The sequence below is a fragment of the Lissotriton vulgaris genome, chromosome 11 (genome assembly GCF_964263255.1).
Source record: "Lissotriton vulgaris chromosome 11, aLisVul1.2, whole genome shotgun sequence".
Taxonomy (NCBI): domain Eukaryota; kingdom Metazoa; phylum Chordata; class Amphibia; order Caudata; family Salamandridae; genus Lissotriton; species Lissotriton vulgaris.
The window spans coordinates 35,246,933-35,274,328 of record NC_141699.1 but is presented as its reverse complement, the minus strand read 5'-3'; the positions used below and the strand labels follow the sequence as shown (position 1 = coordinate 35,274,328).

Sequence of the window (27,396 nt, the reverse complement as noted above, 5' to 3'; positions counted from 1 at the left end):
GCTGTGATGCCTGGTAGTTGCCAGAGGAAAGGAACGCTGCAGCAGGTGCTTTAAAAACATAATAAACTTGCAAACACGATGCCACCAGGAAGCCAGCACCCGGTGCGGTGGCACCGGTCGCACCTCCCTAGAGCCGGCCCTGTGTGTAGGCGCCAAGCGTTGGCAGTAGTTGGCGCTGTATAAATAACGTCTGCCAGTGAGAGATAATGTCATCTTAGCACTTAATTTGTAAAATGATAATGTCACAGTAAGTGCAGCATAATTTATCTTTAAATACATAATATGCTCAATTATTTGCCTTCTCTTCTTGCGCAGTTCGGTACATCCTGTCACATACTCTGCTCCTGTAATGCCGCATAATCGGACTGCCCCTGGGTGACAGAAACACTTTGTATTTCAAGTGCCACAAATTGACGAGCGAGCACTGAATAAAAATACTTTGTTATTTTTACAATTATATTAATGATATTGTAAAATGACAGATGCGGATGACAGGTCGGATGGCTCACTTGGGGCGTGGGTGAGCTCTTCGTGACACACGTGAGCCTGTTCTCTGCCCCCCAGCTCTGGCGTCTAGGCACTCTAGGCCTCTAGGCACACCAGCAGTGATGGTGCATCGGTTGTGGTACCGCAGGGGTGTGGAATAAGATACAGCCCCCACCAGAAGTAGCCCTCCCTGGCAAGCAGTGACGGGAAGCCTGGGCCACCAAGGGCAATGGCTGCATATACACATGTGAGAAGAAGGGACTTTCCACCTCGTGAGAAGTAGGACCTTCTCGTCCCCCAGACGTGTGAGAAGTAGACCTTCCCACCTACCACAGGTGTGAGAAGTAGGACCTTCCCACCTACCACAGGTGTGAGAAGTAGACCTTCCCACCTACCACAGGTGTGAGAAGTAGGACCTTCCCACCTACCACAGGTGTGAGAAGTAGACCTTTCCACCTACCACAGGTGTGAGAAGTAGGACCTTCCCACCTACCACAGGTGTGAGAAGTAGGACCTTCCCACCTACCACAGGTGTGAGAAGTAGACCTTCCCACCTACCACAGGTGTGAGAAGTAGGACCTTCCCACCTACCACAGGTGTGAGAAGTAGACCTTTCCACCTACCACAGGTGTGAGAAGTAGACCTTTCCACCTACCACAGGTGTGAGAAGTAGACCTTTCCACCTTGCACAGGTGTGAGAAGTAGGACTTTCCCACCTACCAGAGGTGTGAGAAGTAGGAACTTTCCACCTTCCACGGGTGTGATAGGTAGAACCTTTCCACTTCCCACAAGAGTAAGTAATAGGACCTTTCCATGTTGCACAGGTGTGAGAAGTAGGATTTTCCCACCTACCACAGGTGTGAGAAGTAGAACCTTTCCACCTCCCACAGGTCTGAGGACTGGGCCTTCCCACCTCCCACAGGTGTGAGAAATAGGAACTTTCCTCCTCCCACATGTGTAAGTAGTAGGGCCTTTCCACTTCCCACGGGTGTGACAAGTAAGTCCTTTCCATCTCCCACAGGTGTGAGAAGTAGGATCTTTCCACCTTCCACAGGTGTGAGAAGTAGGGCCTTCCCGGCTCCCTCAGGTATGAGGATTGGACCTTCCCACCTCCCTAGATACGCTTTTTAACATTGTCAAATTCCCAGAGTTGGTAAAAAAATATTTTAAAGCATGTGAAAGATCTGGCCAACAAGTGGGATTTGTTGGAAAATCAAATCTGCAATACCTAGATGTGGGTGGAGACATCTTGCCCAAAACGTACTTGTGGGGAAATTCTCAGATTAAATCAAGTTACAGACAATTTAACCTGCTACTGAAGCGTTCTTAAATTGATTAATCTCAACCGTTTGTAAACTTGCTAAGTTGTACCTGTTCGCTTAGCCTTGTGGATGGAATCATGATTTCATACGCCTCTAGTTGGTTTTAATTACCAATGCCCATGTGGATTTGAGGTGACCACTGGAAGGGTGCACATCAGGAGGCTGTTACCTACTCTAAGGAGTAGTGTGTCAATGACCAAAGGCACAAGGGTTGTGCTTTACAAACTTTAAAAAAAAGTTTATACAAAAATGCATGAATATTTAAATCCCTTACAATTAATAGACATTTTAGCTGAAACTACAGCGATTTCCGGATTTTTTCCAGCCTCTTAATCTGCTCTGTGAGCCCCTGTCCCCCCCCCCCCCCTCCCTTTTGAAATACAGTGAAAGTCCCTCATTCTTGCGTCTAAAATGGCTGTCTTCTCTTCAGAGGTCACGCATTGGGCGTAATGTTTGTTCCCTGTCTCACTCGTCCTTGGACAAATCCTTTAGTTTAAGAAGAATTTATCGAGCCTCTCGTTCCACGGTTCCTTGAGGCTGCTCTGTGGTGCTTTGTACATCTGACCTGCAGACTTAAGGTGACAAAAGCAATCAACTGACACGTTTATGTTCTGTTAAAACGGAGAAACAAAGCGCATTTATTGGAAGCAACGCCCGATTTGGGGGGAGAAAGGGTCTGGCTGATTGAACCATTCGAGGGAGGCAGTTTGTACATAAATTATTTATTGCACACTGTTGTAAGAAAACTGCAAAGCCTTTTTCATTCGATCAAACTGCCAGCACCTTGCAACAACAATTTATCAAGCTTTGATGTAAAATGGTGGAGGGTTGACATTTTTAAGGAGATTGCAGGGCTCCTGGGGGATGGCCCCGCCTCCTCCGTTCAAGCTGGCAAACTATGGAATCCCAACCTGCAAATATGGAGCCATCGAGAACCCCCTTGGGATCAGAAGGATGGTTAGGGCCCAGGTACTCACGAGGGGATCTGTCAGCGACACTATACGACCTCGGTCACCACAACAAGTGTCAGACAGCCTGGCCGCTCTGTTTACAGATACCCCGTGGGACCCTCTAAGATCGAAGTAGGTTCAATCCAACACAACCCGTTTATGAACCCCTTTTAGTAACATCAGAGGAAAGTCAGACCCCCCTACAAATATCCCACTCATGGACCAGTCTGAAGTGGTCATAAAAGGATGAGGGATGCAGATGGAGTTGGTTTGCTCTTCTTGATCGTACCCTGGCCGGGTCAATTTTTAGGTCTTGCCTATGCAGCGCGCATGCGCTGCATAGGAGAAAGACCTTTAGCCATGGATGCACCTTTTCATGCCAAAACGTGCACGCGTTTGATTGCCTTCAATGGCAATGCGTGCACGTGTAGCGATTCCCTTGGGGGAGCGAGCTTTGGACACCAGTTTTAATTAACTTGCAAATATATGGTGCCCCTGCTTGTTCCCACAAGGGAAACAGGCCCGGGCCCCCTCCTGTCTTCACTCCTCCTGTTGCCTCCTTTGTTAGCGCGACTCACGCGCATATGCTTGTTTTTTTTTCTTTAATGAAGGTGAAATAAAGCCGAAGTGTCTTCAGCTTTTACAGTTTTTGGCGTATGTGTTTTTTTTTTTTTGACGGGTATCGTAGTTGTTTCGGGGCTTGCTTTGTACCTGTGCCACAACATACAAATCAAGCCCTATAATAAGTGTGCCCATTAAATAAAAAAAACAAGTGCGCAAATAACTGTAAAAGTTGAAGACACTTCGGCTTTATTTCACCGCCATTATAGTTTCAAAATTGTAGTCCGCATTTTTTTTCTAACGGTGACACAACGTTGAAAAAAAATGCTGACTACAATTTTTAAACTTTAATGGCGGTGAAGGCGAAGTGGCTTCAGCTTTTACAGTTATTTGCACGCGTGTTTGTTTTCTTTTTTCGGCACACTTATTACGGGACTTGCTTTGTACCGGGCCACAATGTAGAAATAAAGCCGACTCCCACTAATTTGTAATGAGCTCTGCTCACCCGCACCCATTTCACTCATGATTTCACCCGGCAGCTCTTGCAAATGTCACTGGGAAAAAGAAACTGGTTAGTAATGTCCCCGGGGCTTAAACATGGACTTGTCCAGTTATGTCTGTAATCCGCACATAGTGTTTTCATGACAGACAACCATCTCAAACAAAAGGATGTGGTAACAGAATAAGATAAAGATATTAAATCAAGAGTTAACTATGCCTGAAGAACGTATTGTAAGAGTTGCAGCGAATACATGGGAGGTGTAACTGTATTCCTAAGTGGGTTGTTCACATGGAAGGATGAATGTACGCTGGACAGTGAAGAGTCTCAAGTTCAGCACGACATACAATGTCTAATATGGCCAAAAACGCACAGCGCATGGGACGCCATCACCGAACCAAAGCACCATCACCCACACACACAGCCAGAATTGACCCACGTCTGTACGGTGAAGACCTGTTCTGGGCATACCGCAACTCTGCTTTAATGTTTCTTAGGACTTTAGCATTTACTCTGAAACCGCGACACACAAGGATGAAAAATGCAGGAAAGGGGGAAGTTGTTTTACCAGATACCAGTTTCCGAAGGCAAATAGGATTTTTTGAATGAATCAATTCACCTTTGCTACAACTAATTTATTTTCAATTTTTTTTAATTAAGAAGTTTGCTTGCAAATCGCTATTGTATCTTTAGGGGGGCTGTCATAAAAAATTAAACTGTGCTGCATAGGGGATAAGAGAAAAGGCGAGGAAAGATGCAAAGTTTATTCCAAAAACACAGGCTGAACGGATGATGATCTGAAGCATTATCAGTACTTTAATGCTGTACATTGCCACTCCCCCTCAGCAAAAAGAGAAGAAAACAAGCAGTTGCAAGGCCAATAGGTCTGACCTTAGCAAGCTAGTGCACTGGTTATTTTTTTCTATTTTTTATTGCAAGCCTGTGCCACAAGAATAAAAAACAGCATTTGAATAACATTTGTGATGTGACTGTTTTACTAGTTATGTTTTTCAAATAAGGAGCATTTCAGTTATGCCAGGCATTAATATTACTGTTTGTGAAAGAGACCAGAATAAATTATGACCTAACCAAGCACACAAATTGCAGCCAGCTATTAAGTTACAATATCACTTAAACACTTTCCAACAACAACTTTAACAAGCATTGGCGTAGCCAATATGTCTCACCTTTGGGACCTTATAAGTGTTTAGCCATGCAACACTTGATGTTGTTGCATCAAGGATATTGCGCTGGATATAACTAAACACTTATAAGATCCCAACGGCGAGACCTATTGGTTATGCCAATGCTTGTTATTTATGCCAGCATCATTAGAGGAACTTGGGGAATTCGGTGTTTGCTTGTTACGTGAAATTTCCCAAACTTTGGCACTCGTCCCATGGTGTAATGACACAGCATTTGTGGTAAACATGAACAACACAGGAGCCATCCGTAGTAAAAATGTATCACAAACGCACTTTAGCGCTAGAAAGCAGCGCTTGTACATATTTAATGAATATGTAACTTTTATTCATTCAGTTGTGTAAAATATTATGGTTTTTATTAACTGAAATAAATATACTTCATACTTGTACTTTGTATTAGTATCACGAACGCACGCAAACAAGGGAAGGCACGAGGCTGTTGTGTGTAGTGCTTTGTATTTTGCTCAGTTTTTCAGCGCAGGATGCTTCCTTGTGTCAAACATTGACAGGAAGGCGCGTTTCACCGTAAAGTGTAGCACTAAGGGATGGATTTGCATTTGCGTAACTGTGAGGAATTACGTATAATTTTGAGACACATGTTATCTGTTTACATTAACGCAAACTGCTTGAATTTCGCACACACCTGAATCCACCCGACAAGCACGAAGGGCCTGCAATCAGGACGCGCCACCTAACAGAGCACAGCACATTACAAAAGAAAACCACAAAGTCCCAACAAGCAGGTGTTCATATTAATGTCACACATAGACTATTAAACACAATTGCCAACCAATCAGAACAGCCAAAGAGACACCACATAGGCAACTCCACAGACGACAACCATCAGCTTTTGTCCCTCCACTATCACCTGCTGTCTCGGGGCAGCAAGAGCCTTACTCTCTGAGCACTGCCTACTCTGACTCATGCCTGTCTCCTTACTATCTGAGTACTGCCTGCTCTGACTCATGCCTGCCTGCCTTACTCTCTGAGTCCAACCTTTCTCTCTGAACACTGCCTAGCCTGACCCATGCCTGCCTGCTTTACTCTCTGAGTACTGCCTACTCTGACCCATGCCTGTCTAATTACTCTCTGAGTACTGCCTACTCTGACCCATGCCTGTCTAATTACTCTCTGAGTACTGACTACTCTGAAGCATGCTGTCTCCATGCTCTCTGAGCACTGCCTACACCATGCATGCCTGTCTCCATACTCTCTGATCACTGCCTACTCTGACCCATGCCTGTCTCCTTACTCTCTGATCACTGCCTACTCTGATGCATGCCTGTCTCCTTACTCTCTGAGCACTGCCTACTCTGATGCATGCCTGTCTCCTTACTCTCCGAGTACTGCCTACTCTGACCCATGCCTGTCTCCTTACTCTCTGATCAATGCCTACTCTGACTCATGCCTGTCTCCTTACTCTCTGATCACTGCCTACTCTGACTCATGCCTGTCTCCTTACTCTCTGAGTACTGCCTACTCTGACTCATGCCTGTCTCCTTACTCTCCGAGTACTGCCTACTCTGACCCATGCCTGCCTTCCTTACTCTCTGAGTACTGACTACTATGACGCATGCCTGTCTCCTTACTCTCCGAGTACTGCCTACTCTGACCCATGCCTGCCTTCCTTACTCTCTGAGTACTGACTACTATGATGCATGCCTGTCTCCTTACTCTCTGAGTACTGACTACTCTGACTCATGCCTGTCTCCTTACTCTCCGAGTACTGCCTACTCTGACCCATGCCTGCCTTCCTTACTCTCTGAGTACTGACTACTATGATGCATGCCTGTCTCCTTACTCTCCGAGTACTGCCTACTCTGACCCATGCCTGTCTCCTTACTCTCCGAGTACTGCCTACTCTGACCCATGCCTGCCTTCCTTACTCTCTGAGTACTGACTACTCTGACTCATGCTTGTCTCCTTACTCTCCGAGTACTGCCTACTCTGACTCATGCCTGTCTCCTTACTCTCCGAGTACTGCCTACTCTGACCCATGCCTGCCTTCCTTACTCTTTGAGTACTGACTACTATGACGCATGCCTGTCTCCTTACTCTCCGAGTACTGACTACTCTGACTCATGCCTGTCTCCTTACTCTCTGAGTACTGCCTACTCTGACTCATGCCTGTCTCCTTACTCTCCGAGTACTGCCTACTCTGACTCATGCCTGTCTCCTTACTCTCCGAGTACTGCCTACTCTGACCCATGCCTGCCTTCCTTACTCTCTGAGTACTGACTACTATGACGCATGCCTGTCTCCTTACTCTCCGAGTACTGACTACTCTGACTCATGCCTGTCTCCTTACTCTCTGAGTACTGCCTACTCTGACTCATGCCTGTCTCCTTACTCTCTGAGTACTGACTACTCTGACTCATTCCTGTCTCCTTACTCTCCGAGTACTGGCTACTCTGACTCATGCCTGTCTCCTTACTCTCCGAGTACTGCCTACTCTGACCCATGCCTGCCTTCCTTACTCTCTGAGTACTGACTACTATGACGCATGCCTGTCTCCTTATTCTCCGAGTACTGCCTACTCTGACCCATGCCTGCCTTCCTTACTCTCTGAGTACTGACTACTATGATGCATGCCTGTCTCCTTACTCTCTGAGTACTGACTACTCTGACTCATGCCTGTCTTCTTACTCTCCGAGTACTGCCTACTCGGACCCATGCCTGCCTTCCTTACTCTCTGAGTACTGACTACTATGATGCATGCCTGTCTCCTTACTCTCTGAGTACTGCCTACTCTGACTCATGCCTGTCTCCTTACTCTCTGAGTACTGCCTACTCTGACCCATGCCTGTCTCCTTACTCTCCGAGTACTGCCTACTCTGACCCATGCCTGCCTTCTTTACTCTCTGAGTACTGACTACTCTGACTCATGCCTGTCTCCTTACTCTCCGAGTACTGCCTACTTTGACCCATGCCTGCCTTCCTTACTCTCTGAGTACTGACTACTATGACGCATGCCTGTCTCCTTACTCTCCGAGTTCTGACTACTCTGACTCATGCCTGTCTCCTTACGCTCTGAGTACTGCCTACTCTGACTCATGCCTGTCTCCTTACTTTCCGAGTACTGCCTACTCTGACTCATGCCTGTCTCCTTACTCTCTGAGTACTGCCTACTCTGACCCATGCCTGCCATCCTTACTCTCTGAGTACTGACTACTCTGACTCATGCCTGTCTCCTTACTCTCTGAGTACTGCCTACTCTGACCCATGCCTGCCTTCTTTACTCTCTGAGTACTGACTACTCTGACTCATGCCTGTCTCCTTACTCTCTGAGTACTGACCACTCTGACTCATGCCTGTCTCCTTACTCTCTGAGTACTGCCTACTCTGACTCATGCCTGCCTGTCTCCTTACTCTCCGAGTACTGCCTACTTTGACTCATGCCTGTCTCCTTACTCTCCGAGTACTGCCTACTATGATGCATGCTTGTCTGCCTTGCTCTTTGAGCACTGCCTACTCTGACTAATGCCTGTCTCCTTACGCTCTGAGTACTGCCTACTCTGACTCATGCCTGTCTCCTTACTTTCCGAGTACTGCCTACTCTGACTCATGCCTGTCTCCTTACTCTCTGAGTACTGCCTACTCTGACCCATGCCTGCCATCCTTACTCTCTGAGTACTGACTACTCTGACTCATGCCTGTCTCCTTACTCTCTGAGTACTGCCTACTCTGACCCATGCCTGCCTTCTTTACTCTCTGAGTACTGACTACTCTGAGTCATGCCTGTCTCCTTACTCTCTGAGTACTGACCACTCTGACTCATGCCTGTCTCCTTACTCTCTGAGTACTGCCTACTCTGACTCATGCCTGCCTGTCTCCTTACTCTCCGAGTACTGCCTACTTTGACTCATGCCTGTCTCCTTACTCTCCGAGTACTGCCTACTATGATGCATGCTTGTCTGCCTTGCTCTTTGAGCACTGCCTACTCTGACTCATGCCTGTCTGCATTACTCTCTACTACATTTCTCCTGAGTGGCCACACCCCGCCTCATGAATCACAAACTCTCCCTCTGTGGGGCCTTTCCTTCAATCTAAACAGTATATATCCTCCTCTGGCCTGTCTGCTCATCAGGGCCGATCTGGCCATAGCCGGCCTCGGGCCATCCTCGGGACGCTGGGAGGGTGGGGGCCGGTTTTGGAGCAGAGGGGGCATGTGTACTTGTTGCTCCTCTGATTAACTCAATGTACCTCAAAGAAACTCCAGGAAATGCCCATACCTGCTCCAGAGAGCACAAGACTGATCCCAGGACCCAACCCAGCATCAGATTTCACCTTCGAGAAACCCACCACGCAGCACCACCCGCAACTTATCCCCCACCGCAGCTGGAACAGGATCACTGAAGACCCACTCATCACCACCTTCACCCATAACCCACCTACTGACACCGCCGACACTGACACAGCCACCCGCAACCTCAGGCAATGGATCGACGACTGCCCTCACCCGATCAAAAAACCCTCAAAGAGACGTACAGACAGACAAACCAGGTGGTTCACCACCAAGCTCCAGGAGTCCAAATGGAATTGCTGAAAACTCGAGAAGTGGCGCCATGAGCAGACACCAGACAACAACGCTGCCCTCAAGGACGCCAGCCCCAAGCACCACCAACGCCTTCGGACCACCAAAAGGACCTCCTTCCAGGAACGTATCAACAACAATGCACACAACAGCAAAGAGCTCTTCAACGTCGTGAAGGAACTCTCCAACCCCAGCTCCAGCGCCAGTGACATCCCACCGTCGCATGACCTCTGCGACTAACTAGCCTCCTTCTTTCACCGCAAGATCGCAGACATCCACAACAGATTCAACACCCAGACCCTACCAACAGTCGCTAACACCACTGATTTACCACCCCCCAGCCTCACCAACCTCTTGGTCTCTTGGACCCACGTCAACGACAACGATACCATCAAGACCATGAACACCATCCACTCCGGCTCACCATCTGACCCTTGCCGTCACCACAACTTTAACAAAGCCAACCGTTCGGAAACCACCAAGGTCATCTGTGGCATGCCCCAAGGATCATCCCTCAGCCCTACCCTTTTCAACATCTACATGGCGCCACTCGCCAACATTGTCCGCTCGCACAACCTCAACATTGTCTCCTACGCCCGACGACACCCAGCTGATCCTCTCACTCACCAATGACACCGCCACTGCCAAAACAAACCTCCACGAAGGACTGAAGGCCGTCGTCGACTGGATGGAGAATAGTCGCCTGAAACTAAACTCAGACAAGACGAAGGTCCTCATCCTTGGCTCCTCCCCCACCACCTGGGATGACTCCTGGTGGCCGGCCGCGCTGGAAGCCTCACCGACACCTCCCTGAAGAACCGGGTTTTAGAACCCAGCGGCGCCAGGGATAACGCCCGATGTCTTCGGATTCCCCTGCCTTGGCAAACAGAGACACGGGACACTTCTTGATGACGTCAAAGATCAAATTTATTGGCTGCAACCAGGAACAGAGGTCTACGAAGCACAACACGGTTGGTTCGCTAGAGACTGCACAAATTCATGGAGCGGAGCATCGTCTTTTATGCCAAAAATCACATTCCTGGCTAGCATCAATTAAATACAAACTGACCAATAGAAGAACAACATTTCAAACATATCGCATGATGACAATCCCACTTTTCGTTGTCCAGCCCACCAGAAATGACAAGGCAAAATCCAACATTCCTGTTCGAACGGGCCGGACAAACCCATCATAAAGACCTCAACCCAAATCAATGATTAAGCCATAAAGGAAGGAACAGAAGCAGATGAGAAGCAAGGTAGAAGGGTGTGTGCATGTACCATAAACTCAGCAATGTCCTGCTCTTTGATCTCTATCTGACCAGCTGCCTAACAATGAACTGGCTCAACGAGGTCAGCCTCGGGCAAGGGAGTCAGTTCGGCCAGGTCACACAGAAGTCAGTTAAGGTGTACGTGTCCCAAAGACTCGTTCGACCATAGTCATCGGCCTATGTGAGGGCAACCACACAAAATGGCTGCCGGTTCACAAAATGGAACCTGATGGTTCAAACGAAATCCCTGAATACGTAGTTTTCTCATTGATCGATTATAACAAAAACACTTGTACATACCGCACTCGTCATTTGTGGTCCGCTGACACCAAAATCGTCTATATCCGACGACCTTCATTGAACGGGTTCAGAATCACCAGAACCACAGACCCCCAGTACTGCAGTACCACAGAACCACACACCAACCATGCAAGCAACCTGGGATTCATCCTGGACTCTTCGCTCTCAATGACCCAACAAGTCAACGCCGTTTCCTCCTCCTGCTTCAACATCCTCTGCATGCTTCGCAAATCTACAGATGGATCCCCACCAGAACCAGAAAGACGGTCAACCACGCCTTCGTTAGCAGCAGACTGGATTACGGCAATGCTCTCTACGATGGAACCACTGCCAAACTCTAGAAAAAAACTGCAACGTATACAGAACGCCTCCGCATGCCTCGTCCTCGGCATCCCCCGCCACTCCCACATCACTGCCCACCTGAAGGACCTGCACTGGCTCCCTGTCAACAAGAGGATCACCTTCAAGCTCCTCACCCACACCCACAAAGCACTCCACAACGCCGGACCAGCGTACCTCAACAAACGAATCAGCTTGTACACCTCAAATCGCCAGCTTTGATCCGCCAACCTCACCCTCGCCACCGTCCCACGCACACACAGAACCACCACCGGCAGCAGATCCTTCTCCTACCTTGCCGCCAAGATGTGGAACACCCTCCGCACCATCTGTGTCGGACCCAGGACCTGTCGACCTTCAGGAGACACCTCAAGACCTTGTTGTTTGAGCAGTAGCTGCCACCCCTCCCTTCAGCCCCTTGAAACCCTCATGGGTGAGTAGTGCGCTCTACAAATGGATTGATAGATTGATTGATTGGAAAGGTGGGCCGTTGGACAGTGGACGATGGGCTGGTGCCTAAGGGTCACCAGTGGGATGGTTTTTGTCAACCGGCCTACAGAGCCTTATTGCCTCCACACCAGGCCACAGTAAGGGGTGCAGGGGGAGGCAGCATCATCAGCAAGGAGACTCTGAGGGGGTTGCCTTCAGCAGTGTCGCTAGCCAATATTGTTCTGTCCGCTGCAGATTTTATCTTGGCCTCCCATGGGGCCGGCGTAGACACCCAGAAGCAATTTCCCACTCCAGGGCCGGACTGGCTGTAGTGGGCACTGGGCATTTCCCCGGTGGGCCACCAGAGTGGGGGCCAGTTTTGGGGCCCTGGCGGGGAGTTTTTGTTACAGTGACGTTTTTGCAGCATAGCTGCAATACCGGCCCCTGTAAGAAAATCGTCCGAAAGTGGCCCTGACAGACAGCTTGGCCGCACGCCCAACCCCCCCCCCCGGGGGGCCAGCCCAGCACTTTGCCAGGGCTGGTTTTTATTCCCAGTCCGGCCCTGACCCACTCCCCTGCTGTGGGAAAATGATCACCTCAGCTCCCCTGGAGCAGCAGCTCTGTGCTGTTCTTCACCCCTCCCCTGCCAGGCCATCACCCTGAGGCTGAAGTTGGCTGGGCTGGGCTGAGGGCCTCTCATTGGCACCTCAGCTACAGTGTCTTTCAGGCCTTGGTGGTGGTGGGAGGGAGGGGGCAGGGGGAGGTATGTGTGCATACACTTTGTTGTGAAGCACCTTTCCCAGAGAAGAACATTGAGATAAAGCAATGTTAGGGTCAGAGCTGCCAATTGTAAAACTATGGAAATAGGTTTGAGTCCCAGCCTCACCCCAACATCCTGTGATTCTGGGCAAATATGTGCGCAAAGGCCTAAATTAAAAATGAATTTGATCTTCTGTAATGTAACTGGTGCTCATATAATTGCGCCCTTTGACCGAGTTACGCTATAACAAGCTACAATAGAAAAACAGAACCTTCTGTTTGCTCTTTTTTAAGAATCTGCAAAGGCTGGAACCTAATGATGAGAGAGGATTCTTTATTCAATAATAAAAATAAGTCAGTATTCCCCTTAACATTGCTTTTCTTCCTTTGATTACTTTGAACTATCAGTCACGGATCATTAAAGAAACTTTAGACCACATTTTAAACTGCTTTCACCTTACGTTTACTGTTCAAACTTTAAAGTACACATCGATCAGGGGAGAAAATGCCAGGTTTAGGTGTTTGTCTTCATTTTCGTACTGGCAAGGGCATTAAAATATTGGTTAAAAAACAGCTAGGTGGCAAACATAGCCACACCAGGAGTTGTGGCCTTTGGGCCACTTTATGTCACTTTGCCCGCCCAGCCATAATGTAGTGCTTCTAGTTTTCACCAATGTTTCTGGCTCAATGAGCTTTAAAATACATAATTTATCAAACATTTCTCTAAAAATAAGTGTGGGCCACTTTTTTGGGAGTGCCCGGGCCAAATTGTGGGGCATATTACCAACGAGTAGCGATATTTATCGCTAACTAGGCTTAGCAACGATTGTTTTATCGCTAAACATCGCCGAAAATTATCGCTGAGATAACGTGCTATTAGCAACGTTTATCTCCAAAGCGATAATTTTTCCGGCGATAGCGTGAATATCGCTGAGAAAACAGCGATATTCACGCATTAGCGACAAAATGCTCTTAGCCATGTTATCCACCTCCCTTTGCATATCATGGTTATGAACTGGTCTGAGCAGGCGTTAGTTTTTGGCGATAGCGGAAATATTTCCATCGCTACGCCTGCCTTGCTAATAGGCGATAGCGACATTAGCGACTGCTTTCAGTCGCTAACAGGTTGGGCACGCCCACTTTGCATGTCATTAGCGATAAACATTGCTGACATGCAAAGCGGGCCCCAAACCGCTGGCTATCGTCTAAAAGCTGTCGCTAACATCAATTAGCGACAGCTTGCTAATATAGCGATAGAATTATTGCCGCTTAGTGGCCGTAAACCGGCGTTAATTGCCTATCGCCCCCCTTGGTAATATGCCCCTGTGATCCCAGTCCCACCCTGACCCAAACCTACCAGCAGTAACCTACACTAACCACACGCCACCCGACTAACCATTATCTGTGGACCCCGCAGCAGCATGCTGCCCACTGCAAAGCGCTTCAGCGCCTTGGCGGTGGCTGTAAACGCTAGATAGATGCAATTACAATACAATAGGTAAAGGTTTTGGAGATAGGGTCAGTTAGAAGCCGCCAAGATGCACAAAAGAGCGCGCGCTTCTGACCAAACAGGACCCAGGTTTTTATTTAATATTTTATTCCCGAGAGACACACACTTATCAAAGCGGTCGCGGGAACATGTTCACCCCCCAGGGCTTCGAGGAGCATGGCGGGCCTCCCAGCCTCCCCCCCCCCCCCCTCCTCGTAGAAACAGCCTCTTCTGTCCCCGGAAGAGAGACGGATGCTTTCAGGATGGAACCAAATTATCTCATCTCTGAAATAAATACTGTGCCCGCAGCATTCTCCGGAGCGCGCCTCCCCGGCCCTGGCAGCCGCATGCAAATCACGGCTCATTGAGAGAAACTTCATCAGAAAAGCGCCTTAATTATGCAGTTGACATCCGTGCTCGGTGGCTGCAGAGAATCTGCCTTTTCACTCGGAAAATGAATGCAGCCGCGCGCTGTCCGGAAGGAGAGGCCTTTCTTCCCACGTCACCCAGCCGCAGTGTCGAAAGATTTATATGTGGGCGTGAAGCAAGGTGACATGTTCGAAAGTCTGTGGCTGTGTGATTGCAAGAGGGGTCGGGATCGGGCGGGGGGGTGGTTGTTCTCGGGGTGGGGGTCGGTGGTGAGCATGTGATGGGTGGGGTGACCAGAATTTTAAAGCAAAAAAAACGGGACATTTCACCAAAATAGAAGAAGGACTATGGGACGTATTACCAAGGGGGGCGATAGGCAATTATCGCCGGTTTAGCGTCCGTTTTTGGCCGCTAAGCGGCGATAATTCTATCGCTATATTAGCAAGCTGTCGCTAACTGATATTAGCAACAGCTTTTAGGCGATAGCGAGCAGTTTGGGGCCCGCTTAGCATGTCAGCGATGTTTATCGCTAATGACATGCAAAGTGGGCGTACCCAACCTGTTAGCGATTGAAAGAAGTCGCTAACGTCGCTATCGCCTATTAGCAAGGCGGGCGTAGCGATGGAAATATTCCCGCTATCGCCAAAAACTAACGCCTGTTCAGACCAGTTCTTAGCCATGTTATTCAATGGGAGGTGGATAACATGGCTAAGAGCATTTCGTCGCTAATGCGTGAATATCGCTGTATTGTCAGCAATATTCACGCTATCGCCGAAAGAATTATCGCTTTGGAGATAAACGTTGCTAATAGCACGTTATCTCAGCAATCATTTCCGGCGATGCTTAGCGATAAAAAAATCGTTGCTAAGCCTAGTTAGCGATAAATATCGCTACTCGTTGGTAATATGCCCCAATAATTTTAGGGCAAGCGTGCGTACAGAATGACAGCACTCCTCAGCAGGGAATTTCAAAACAGGCAGTAAGAACATACATAAGCAGGGTTGGATTGGGAAGGAAAATCGGCCCGGGCACGCAAAAAAAAACAGCCCACATTTGCATAAATTGCATAAACACTCCTCATATCACTGCTTTGGTGTAATCTTATTAAAAAAAAACTTTAGGGGGAGGGGGTAAAAAAATGAACCCGTTAGTTTACACTGGTGAAACAAGTGAGGCCACTTCTACTCAGTCCTCCTGCCACCGCTCAGTATGTGCAGACATTAATGGGCCGGACCGAGAGACAAAGGGAGTGATACCTCTGCTAAAGAGAGGTAATGAGCGCCCATCCGCCTCTAGAAAGGCCACTCAGACACCCACTGGGCCACTGACTGTATCAGAAGAACCCAGACAGTCCCAAAATAGCCCCCCGGACTGCTCAAAAAAGCAGCCCACAGCAGAACTCGGACACCGGCCCCTCGGGCATTGCCCGAATTCCAGCGTTACCAATCCGAAGCAGTCCATAAGATGCAATCTTTAAACCCAGTAGCTTGCCTGTGAATTAAATTGCTTTCTTGGAACAACTGCTAACTATTCCTGCTTTGTAAAACATAAAAAAAACTCCCCCCATTTTTATTCGACCCTCTCCAAAAACCGGGACATGAGCTAAATTTCTCGAAATCTGCCCGGACAGCTGGTGAAAAACGGGGACGCCTGGTCACCCTAGCGATGGGGCCATTTCCCGCCCTGTCGCACTTCCGCCTGGCGCAGCTCGTGCGCCCTCTCTATGGCGGGGCTGTCAAGGCGAATGGATGAGTAATTCGAGTGTCACTCACTTCCACGGCCCCCTCTGCTTCTCTTGAGCACATAAACCATCCCTTGTCGCATTGTTTGCTTTGATTGCCTACCTTGTCTCTGCTTGAGTTATGTCCCTAACCCTCTCCCCTCCATGTTTCTCCCATCAGGGCCAAGGTGAAGAAAGGCGTGAATATACTCAACGTGAAAATCAGCGACCCTGAGCAGTGGGACGTGCAGCAGGAGATGGGGAATGGTGGAAAGCACTCAACCACGACTGTCACCTGTCAGCGGATGGCGCCCGCGTCCAGAAAGAGGTAAGCGAGCGCGTTTATCCGCAGCGGGCAGCAGGCACGCCAGGATGTGACTGGCTGCGTGGCTCCAAGGACCTGCTGCGTGGCCAAGCGATTGAGCCTCAGATTGGGGTTCCGCTGGTATGCCTGAGAGGTGCAGCATCTGCGACTGATTGGAGTGTCACTTTCTATCCAATGAACTGAGCCTTGACTTCAGGTCTCGCTTGCGTGTGCCTGTCTTTTGGAGGTGGGGTAGGCACTAAGCGGCAGCGTCACATAAGTGATACGTATTGTCACACGGAGTCAGGTCAGGAGGCCTAGGATAAAAGACGGGGTCTCTTGTTGTTATGTTTTATTTATTTGATGTAGGATAGACTAGGAGTAGGCGGAACGCTGAGTTTCACTGCAGGGGATTCCACGGAGTTACAGACAAAGTCAATGAGATTCCACAGAATTCTGCCAACAGGTGGAAAATTTGCAGCTTGCACTGCAATTAATTGCTAGTAGCATGAATTGCGCTGAAAAAACAGCGCAAACTGCACTATGCATTTCGCAAGAGCGTGAAGCCTTTTGAGTTCATTTTGCTGTCGCTCGAGTAGAAAATCTACTCGAACTGCGGCAAATCTACTCGAACTGCAGCAAATCTACTCGAATGGCAGCCCTCTGACCGTGACCACTTGAATTAGTGGTGACTGCTTGTGTTCGAAAATTTTACCCAGGGAGCCAAATGTCTGTCACGCTCGCCTGTTTGCATATTGTAAAGCCTCCCAGGAGAGAAGTTCTGCCACACTGCAAGTTTTGGAATTCAGCCAGAACCCTGCGTTAAAGAATAACACAGAGTGGCCAAAATTCTGCAAATTCCGTGGGCAGAATGGAACATTCCGCCCACCCCTAGCCAACCAGTCGTCAATGAGCAGTGATGCAATTTTCAGAGACCATTTTAATTGCAACAGGTGCGCCCCATAGATGATGTTCCGTGTGTGCGGTCAAATTCAGATTACACTTTGGAACACCAACGTCATCGAGAGATCTGCCTGAGAAAAGTGTGGCCAGATATGGAGGGATGCCGGAGTGATGGAGGTGTAAATGTGAGAAAGGTGGTCCTTATCTTTTGATGGCGTGTCTCATGGCAGTAAAACGATGCTGTGGGATTCTGTTGGTGATGGGAGGTGTTTCAAAGCCAGAAAACAGGGCAGTGACTGTGTTCAACCATCTGAACATAGATGAAGACACATCTGCATGAGGCCAAACTGGGATCACAAAATCAGTTTCTGGAGAGATAGGAAGAAGGTGGAATTGAGAAGAGAGCCCAGAGTTGGAGCCTGGATTATTGCGATGTATGATCCAGGTTTAATGGAGGAGCGGACGCTCAGCTTCACGGACGGAGAGGTCACTTCAAAGTGTTGCAACTTTACTCCTGACAAAGGTGTGTCATTTACATTTAGGCTCCAGATGCCACTGGACCTTGTCTTTTCATATCTTCTAGAACAGATGAACCGAGAGCAGGTAGCAACCGTTCATCCTTGCATCTAATCCAAGTCCAAAGGTACCACATCCGTCCCCTGAGGACAGGGAGCGCAGATCCCACTTCCAGGAGGATGAATGAGTGAGAGAAACAATGTCTGACTGCTGAAAGAATGAGTGGGGTTTTACTCTGCTCAGCAGCCCGCACATGTGCTGGGGGGGGGGGGGGGGGAGGGGGGGGGGAGGGGGCAGAGGGCGGGGGGGGGGATTAGTGTTCCATTTACATCGATTCGAGTCAAAATTGGGAGATAGAAAGTCAGGGAAGATACACACAAAAATTCAATAGAAAACAGGCCTGCAAATAAATCAGTTCAGTCAGTGGGTCAATCAATCAATCAAAGATTTATAGAGCGCGGCAAATCACCCCACTGGGTGTGGAGGCGCTGACGGACAGACGGGTGGACAGCGATGCAGGTCAGCATGAGGCAGCAAAGGTAAGAAGTGCGGCTACACGGCGTGTCTAAGCGCTGCCCAGGGGCAGATTACCTACATCTGCACTGGGGCTGATCAGTTCTGCAGCAATCTGTCCCCAGGGCGGGAGCTCAAGCGAGTGATTTGCAGCACCTGAGGCGGCGCGTGGAAATGTTTCTATGCGCTGGGTCATAAGTACAAGCATCGGTGTAAGATCGCCCAGCCTCGGTGCAGGGATGTCTCTTGGGCCTCAGGCCCACGGGCACTCAGTGGGAGGTGTCTCTCAAGTCAGTCATATGCAGAGCGAAACACGTGTCAGTCTCTGACACTACCATGAGGAGAATTGAAGCTCTAACCTGGGACGGTTTAGGGTAAACTAACTGGTAAGAGGAAGGACAACAACCAAGTGAATGGATCCTCGAGTGAGTGACTCCCATAGACCGGACATCATTCAAGCTGACGTATAGGCAGAGAGTGGATCAATCCTTCTACCAGCCAGCAGGTGGCGCGCATGCTCCCGTGTGGGCGCTGCGATCTCAAGCTCCCTCATAGGCAGGACGTCACTCAAGCTCCCTCGTAGGCAGGACTCATTCAATCCCTCACTCAAGCTCCCTCCTAATGCATCATCCTTCATCCACCCCCCTCCCCCCTCCTCAGAAGCTGCAGCCACTCTCATTCTTGTCATGGCTCAACGGGATTGTGTACATTGTGTCTGCTTTGGGAGTCCATTCTTTCTACTTTGAAGACTCCAAAGAAGCCAAAAAACTGCAGCGAGACCATTCCCAAACCTTCACACAGGGAATACATCACATCAGTCCTCCAAGCACTACACTGGCTCCTCCAAGCACTACACTGGCTCCTTCAAGCACTTAACTGCAAGTTTTCCAAGCACTCCACTGGGTCATCCAAGCACTCCACTTGGTGATTTTCATGCACTTTACGGGGTCCTGCAAGCACTTTACTGGGTCCTCCAAGCAGTTCACTGTGTCCTCCAAGCACTTTACTGGGTCCTCCTAGCAGTTCACTGTGTCCTCCAAGCACTTTACTGGGTCCTCCAAGCACTCCACTTGGTGTCCTCCCAGCTCTTCACTGAGTGTCCTCCAAGCACTTCACAGGGTCCTCCAAGCACTTCACTGGTTGTCATCCAAGCACTTCACTGGGCGTCCTTCATGCACATCACAGTGTCTTCCAAGCACTTTACTGGGTCCTCCAAGCACTTCACTGGGTGTCCCACAAGCACTTCAATGGGTCCTCCAAGCGCTTCACTGGGTCCTCCAATCACTTCACTGGGTCCTCCAAGCTCGTCACTGGGTGTCTTACAAGCAACTCACTGGACCCTCCAAGCACCTCACTGGGTGTCCTACAATCACTTCACTGGGTCCTTGAAGCACTTCACTGGGTCCTCCAAGCACTTCACTGGGTCCTCCAAGCACTTCACTGGAAGTCCTCCAAGGACTTCAACTGGTATCCTTCAAGCACTTCATTATGTCGCTCAAGCACTTCACTGGGTGCTCCAAGCACATTTACTGGGTGTCCTACAAGCACTTCACTGGGTCATCAAAGCACTTCCCTGGGCGTCTTCCATGCATGTCACAGTGTCTTCCAAGCACTTCACTGGGTCCTCCAAGCACTTTACAGGGTCCTCCAAACACTTCGCTGGGTGTCCTACAAGCACTTCACTGGGTCCTCCAAGCACTTCACTGGGTCCTCCAAGCACATCACTGGAAGTCTTCCAAGGACTTCACCTGGTGTCCTCCAAGCACTTCACTATATACTCTAAGCACTTTACTGGGTCCTCTAAGCACCTCACTTGGTGTCCTGCAAGCACTTCACTGGGTCCTCCAAGCACTTCACTGGATCCTCCAAGAACTACACTGGGTGTACTCCAAGCACTTTATCCTCCATGCATGTCACAGTGTCTTCAAGCACTTCACTGGTTCCTTCAAGCGCTTCACTAGCTCCTTCTAGCCAGATGCTCCACCCTCAAGGCGCTCGTTGCACACACAGATATTCATGGCAAGGGCCCTTGTTCATCCGGAGTTCCTCGGGTAAGAGAACCACCCACACTTTACTGATCCTCTCCCCTAAAAGATGACGCACACCCCACCTTGGACCATGCTACCGATCCACTAATGAAGGCAGCGCCTTGATGGGGCTATACAGCACTATACAAATGTATAACCAGACACTGCAGACCAGGCGGGGAGCGATCAAACCTCCACCCCAGACTGCACGGATTTCCCTGTATTTTTAGAGATTTGAAGGGACCCCGGTTCTCTCAGTGGTTGCATGTGGTTCAAGGCCTTTTTGTAAAAACAAGTACACCAGGGTCTCCCATGGGCAGGAAGATTCCAGCAGACAGCAAGGACCCCAGACCTCTTCTGACTCAAGAGTATGGGTCCTGCAGGGACAGGTGTATTTAGGACCTTTGGACCCTAGAAGAGCCCCTTAACCGGTCCCGCCATGCAGGGCAGAGCCAGCTCTGTGTACCAGACCCATGAAACCAGACTCTGGTCTCAGTGGCCATGGAACCCACCAGGGGTAAAGACCACAAGGGTGGGCAGGAGCTCTCTGCCCTTGGGGTGGGACAATCACCCCGAGTACAGGCAGATTAAGCCCCTGGGAAAGCTGCCCGAAGCATGGCCGACCAGCCAGCGCCTGGAAACCCTCATGGGTGACCAGTGGCACCCTACAAATCTGCTGATTTATTGATTATTGATTATGACAGCGCTGTACATAGGGGCGGCTGTAGGGCAGCATACAAGAATTACTGCGTTCTTCCTTGTGATTTACAGACAGTGAGCATCAAGCTTGTTTCTAGGTCTGGCCCGGGCAGTGCATTCACCGCCAGGAGGCATGCAGTGGTGGAGTATGGCTTTGAAGCCCCGCCCACTCTATGCCATATTTTCAATTGGCTTGTGGCACTGTCCTTCGTAAACGCTGGCCTCCGATTCATTATGAGGCTTGTTAGTCTCTCCTTGGTACCGCCTTCTCTCCATTTGTTTCCGCCCATAAGGACTGGAACTTTTACTGATGTTTATTACATGGTTTTCAAACTAAGTTGGTGAGCACTATTTTTCTTAACGCTCTTCCCCTATTCCACCCACGACATATGCTGCATGCTTACTACTGTATTTATTTAAATTACTGCGCAGGCCGCTTTAACTACAGTGGCCGCACTTAGGGCCAGATGTAGGTATCCAAATACCGGTCGGAAACGGCCGAAAATACCGATTTTCAGCCGTTTCCGACCGGTATTTGGATATTGAGATGTAGGGGCATGTTAAATTACAGAATCGGTAATTTTGCCGAATTTGTAATTTTTCCGATTCTGTAAAATACCAAATTGGTAAAATTACTGATTCTGTAATTCAACATGTAGGTAGCACTGTAATCAGTGCTACAAGGGTTTAAGAATTCGTTATTTACCACCAACTAGAAGTTGGTGGTAAATAATGAAAACCCTTCAAAAAGCATTTTTTTTGCTTTTAAAAAACGTGCCATGTTGCAGACATACATGCCCTAAGGGCATGTATGTTAGCAACATGTGCACCCATGCATGCACAATTGAGGGGTGTAACAGGGTGTCAAAGTGATACCCTGTCCCCCTTGTAAATTCGGTAATTTTACCGAATCGGTATTTACCGATTCAGTAATTGCCATTGATTCCTATGGCAATTCCAATTCGGAAATTTCAAAAGTGAAATTACCTACATCCCATTTACCTACTCTTAAATACCGAATCGGTATGATTCGGTATTTAGGAGTAGGTAGATCGAGATTACCTACATCTGGCCCTTATTCAATTATTTTATTTACGGCACGGTCCACCTTCAGTTTAGCGGCCACGCTTATTTAATTATTTATTTTATAGGCGCCCACTTTCACATTGGCTGCAGCTCTTTAAAAAAATAATTAATAGCGAGGGCTGCTTTCACTTCAGCGGCCACGCGGAATGTTTCTAACTGATTTTATTTTTGTTTTGTGTGAAAGTGCATCATATGCACTTTCACTTTAATACTGTCAGCGCCCCTTTGTCCAGACGCTGCTCACTGTAAACTGAATACGGTGAGCAGCGTCTAAAGAAATGGGTGCGGCCAACATTAAAGTGCTCTCTCATTTGCGAAAGTTTTAAACTATTAGCATTACAAATAAAAATGCCTTTTATATATGTGTTGGGTTAAAACACATAAATGAAAGGCATTGTCATTTACAATGCTGATCGCTTAAACGCTCTGAAAAGTGAAACCAATTGCATTGAAAATACTTGTTTGAGTTGGTGGTCTGAGCTGTTTTCCTCCATCAATTTGTAATCTTCCATATCCTGTTCTGTTCTCGATTAAGTTTCTGTTTGTTTTAGCAGATTCTTCCTTCTTGACCACGTGCATAGCGCTCTGAGAACCTCATGGGTCATGTATGTGCTATATAAAACTTTATAAATAAATGCTAAATAAATAAATAAATGGTAATATCTGCTGCTGAGGTAGGATGGGCAGTCAAGCCCCCATGCACTTCCAGTCTGGCTCTGGACACCAGCTTACTATGGGGCAGATTTACAAGCCCCTTGCGCCTCTTTTACGCCGCCGTTGCATCACTTTTGTGATGCAGCGACGGTGCAAAAAATGCCCCATGGTGCGGGGTATTTACAACGTGACACATCTCCGAGATGCGGCACGTTGTAAAGCCCTGCGCCATAAGGAGGCGTTCCGGCGCAGGGGGGGGCCTTCCGGCGCAGGAACGCCTCCTAAAAGTGGCTGAGTGAAATCTACAAGATTTCACTCAGTCACGTTTAGGCCCATGCTGCATCAAAAACCTGCGCCTGCTTGAAGCAGGCGTAAGGCTTGACACAGCATTGGAAGAATAGGCCCCCCCGAGCATTGCTGGAGCTGCGTTGCGCTTGCGACGCAACTTAAGCAATGCGCCGCCTTTACGGCACAGATGCGTGACGCATCTGTGCCATTTTTGCCCCATGGTGCGCCGCATTGTAAATGCGGCGCATCATGGGTGGCGGAGCTGCAGCACACAATTACTGACACATCCCTGCTAATTTGCAGGGAAGCGCCAGTTATTGTAAATCTGCCCCTATGTGTTTGGGGTTCTGTTTCTTGAGGCGACTCACTCTACGGAACATCAGACAAGAGTCCTTTGAGCCTCCATTGAGCCAAAAAAAACGACTTTTAGTTACAGGAGAGGCGACATAATATACGCAAATTATTAGAGCGCTCTAATTGAATTTGCATAAATTCCAATTAAGCTACAGAAATAGTTAGTGGCTGATTATGCAAATTAAAGAGAATGTGTTAATTAGCATCAAGCACATTAGCCTATGCAAATACATCTGCATTGTGTAAGGAGGCGAGGCGGGCTGCGCGTGTTGACACTGTCGCGCTATACATTATCTTGTGAACACAACCATCAAAAACCGTGAACTGGTAGCCCAAAGCAAGTTTCAACCAAATGATTTTATTTTTTTCATCATATTTACCCAACAAGAGCCCCCTGTGTTAGCAAACTCCAATAAGGTGTGTTTCTGCGCCGGAGTGGGGGAGACTTGGGGCCTCGTACAGGCACTAGCTGGGTGACTGTACTGTTGGGAGAGCCCCCGTAACACACTTAAAATGTTGGTTATTTAATTATTCATTCAATTCTGGGCTTTAATCACATCTCGTGTTAACATCAGACACATCCCGGAGTCCGTGAGCACTAAATTTGCTGGGCAGGGGTGAGCGCTCTCCTCCTTCGGGAGACCTGATTCAATGTTCTGCACTTGGGATACCTGATATCTGACCCTTTCGCAGCTTTCCTTACACATCTGATGTAATTACCCCTTGGACTGGGATACCCCAGGGTTACGGATCCGCAGGCAAGGACGGCAAGCGTCCTACACGACCACGAGCTCATTGAAGGGGGTTTAATATGGATTTTATTAGAGGAAGGAGGCAAATCCCGGGGTACCCTGCTGGCTGCGGTGATCAGTGGTCCCTAGCCGGAAGTGTAATAGGGCAGGCCCCAGCGCTGCACCGGAAGGGATCATTACAATCTATCTTTGTGCGACTGAAAACCTTAATCATCTTGGTTACAGCAAAACGAAAATGTTAATTTAATACCTTTCTACACAAGTGAAAAAACAGTCTCATTAAAGGAAAGATGAAATGAAACCCCATTATCTCTTAAGTGCTTCCTTTGTTACTCTTTAGTTAAGAGCCAGCCTGGTGTCGGGTCAGTGGGGGCAAGTCTTCTCTGAACCCCACTTCCCTCCATCCTTTACTCCATCCTTCGCTCTCTTCCGAACAACCAAGTCTTTGAAACTCTCTGCTGAGAACCAGCACCTGTAGGCATTTTAAGAGCAAATGTTGGGGTGGTTCTCCAGGCTCTCTGCACCGCCACACGCTGTTCCTTCTCAACCCCCATTCTCACCAGACCTGACCTGGGGACCCTTCTATGGATTGTCATATCCACCCACATGCAACTACCCCTTCATCCTGCTGGATATGACGTGTTTCCAGCAGTTTCAGGGATCAAGAACATATTTATGTCAGTGGGGGAGTTTGATAGAACACCAAGTCCATGCGATAATCTCCTCTCAGTTCGTGGAGTTTGCAGAGATTTCCACGCTCCGCAGAGCATGTTAACTCAAAAAATAGTGGAGCGTAGTTTTTTTTTCCTTGCTGCACTCTCCAATGTCAAGTTGGCGAGTGCAAGCGAGGAAAATCCACCTCCCGGCTAGATTTTTCCTCGCTCTCGCTCCCCAACGTCAAGTTGGAGAGCGCGATTGGGAAAAATCCACTTTCCGGTGAGATATCTCAGTGCGGGCAGTTGGATTTCTCAATGCAGGCAATCGCAGGTGGTCGCGACCGCTCACGTGGAGAAACCTTCTGTTCGCCTTGAGAAAGTTGCCACTCAAGTACAAAATCTACTCGAACGGCAGAAAAGAATCAGTGCCCTCTTGCGCTGCGCATGATGCGCGTTGATTTTCCAGTGCAGGACAATCACCCGGTGCTGAAAATCAACATGAAGAGGCATGACCAAGCGCAATCCTCCGCTTGTGGAACTCTGCGAAGCATGGCGGAGATTTTTGGTCACTGGCGGAACTCCTCCAACTCCACCCAGGCTTATAGAAAACCTTGTGAACTCTGCTCTGCAAAAGGTCATTAACTCATTTACTTTTGATTTACTCTTTTTATAGGACATTTACCATCACATCCAAAGTTTGGCAGAGACCTTAGCATCAATGACTCTTCACATCATGACATCTCAAATTCCATTCGATGTAAACTCACTGAATTGATAAAGGAGGGGTTTGTAACAGGAAAAAGGCAAATTCCATTGCCCCCTCCTGTGGAAAGCGATCACTGTGACGTACCCCGCACTGGACTATGGCAAGTTTTAATGTTGCTTAGAAATCCCTCATCGTCTTATGTTATTAAGTCTGTTTTTTACTGGTCAATGTCATGCTAAGATCTCATAAAGAGGCGGAAGAAGAAACCCACTGCCCAGTAAAAACGGGGCGTAAACCAGTAAAATGTCAGATCATCTTTAAGCTGAGCCATCTCAAATGCCCTTGATTTTATTCGGGGTGACCTTGCTTTGAAGACCCTCAGGGTACCAGGGACTGCCCCAGAAGGATCTGTGGTAGATTCTTTTTTTCTCTTCACAGATCTGTTCGGTGGCCAATCACAGGCTGGAGCATCTCGTAAAGGTGAAAAGACACCCGGCACTTGTGTCCATAGACTCAAGGCTGTAGGATGACGTCACACAAGTCACGTATTCTATAGAGCTCCTGTGTATTCCATGAAGGTTTTAAACATTACTAATAAAACGAGTCACTGGCTCAACCAGTTCCTTAATCAATAACTTGGTCTCCACCCCACACGAACAACCTTCTCGTTCTAAGGCCTCATCATCAATGTTGCACAACACGTACTCCGAGCCTTCCTTCTAAGAGGTTTCAACATTTGGGCTAATGTGCTCTGCAACTCTGATCTCAAGACATCACACCAGACATGGACTGTTTTGACCCCCATCTCTGAATAGCGCAATAATTTCCCTCCAAGGCGTCAACGTGGACCTTCTCTTCTCCTTGGATCCAATTCTCACAATGAAACCTCCCAGGCTCTTCCCTAGCCTGACCGTGCTGTGGCCACTTCTTGATAAATGTTGATGGTGATCCTGAGCCAGTCGATCTCCAGAACAGGAACCAGCACTCCAAGGGACAGAGGTCTAGCATCCAGCCAGTTCCATTGCCCAAACTTTCTCAGACATAGAGGATCTGGCAAGTTTTCCCTTCTCAAATCCTCGCGACCTCTGGTGACAACAGAGATTGACAACAGCATCCTGTACAGACGGCCAAAGACTGAATGAATGCCGAAATCACTTCCACGGCTACACAACGGCACGTGCAAAAAGGTGCTCACCCTGCACCAACAAGTTGCTTTGCCAAACTCCACCAGGAAACTGTTCCATTTCTAGAAGTAACTGATGTCTCCCACCCCAAAGCAGTGCCTTCCAACCTACCTGACTGATCTCTGCAATGACTTCATGTGAAACGAAAGAGACACAATCAAGGCAGATGTCTCAACATCACAAACTCCACCTACCAACATCCTGCCACGGCGTCAAAGTGACAACTGACGCTGCTGCAGGTGGCTCCGCGTCCAGTCTCAGGACACTCCCAAGATCAATCTCCATTCCAAAATCATACCCCGCACACCAAGAGCGAGGAGGTAGTGAATCTGGGCCTCACCACACTAACACAACGTGAAGGTTGTCTATCTGCGGTTTACCACACCGGCACCCAAAACCACCTGCTGCACTCTTTACGGAGTTTGTTCCCTAAAACGCAGATGTACAGGGGTCACCACTACTAAAACAGATGCTGATCTCAACATCTACTCCAACTGCAGGTAGATATCTAGCATATCCTG

The 27,396-nt window shown here is 48.5% G+C and overlaps 1 protein-coding gene across 2 annotated transcripts in view; it reads left to right on the top strand.

Annotated features, from left to right (window-relative positions):
• Positions 1–27,396, top strand: part of TMEM132C (transmembrane protein 132C) — a 1,238,854-nt gene that overhangs the window by 557,513 nt on the left and 653,945 nt on the right. For both annotated transcript variants that reach the window (XM_086942679.1, XM_086942678.1), the window contains exon 3: positions 16,415–16,561. In XM_086942679.1, the coding sequence (XP_086798805.1) occupies positions 16,415–16,561 (147 nt within the window). The remainder of the gene's footprint in view (positions 1–16,414; positions 16,562–27,396) is intronic.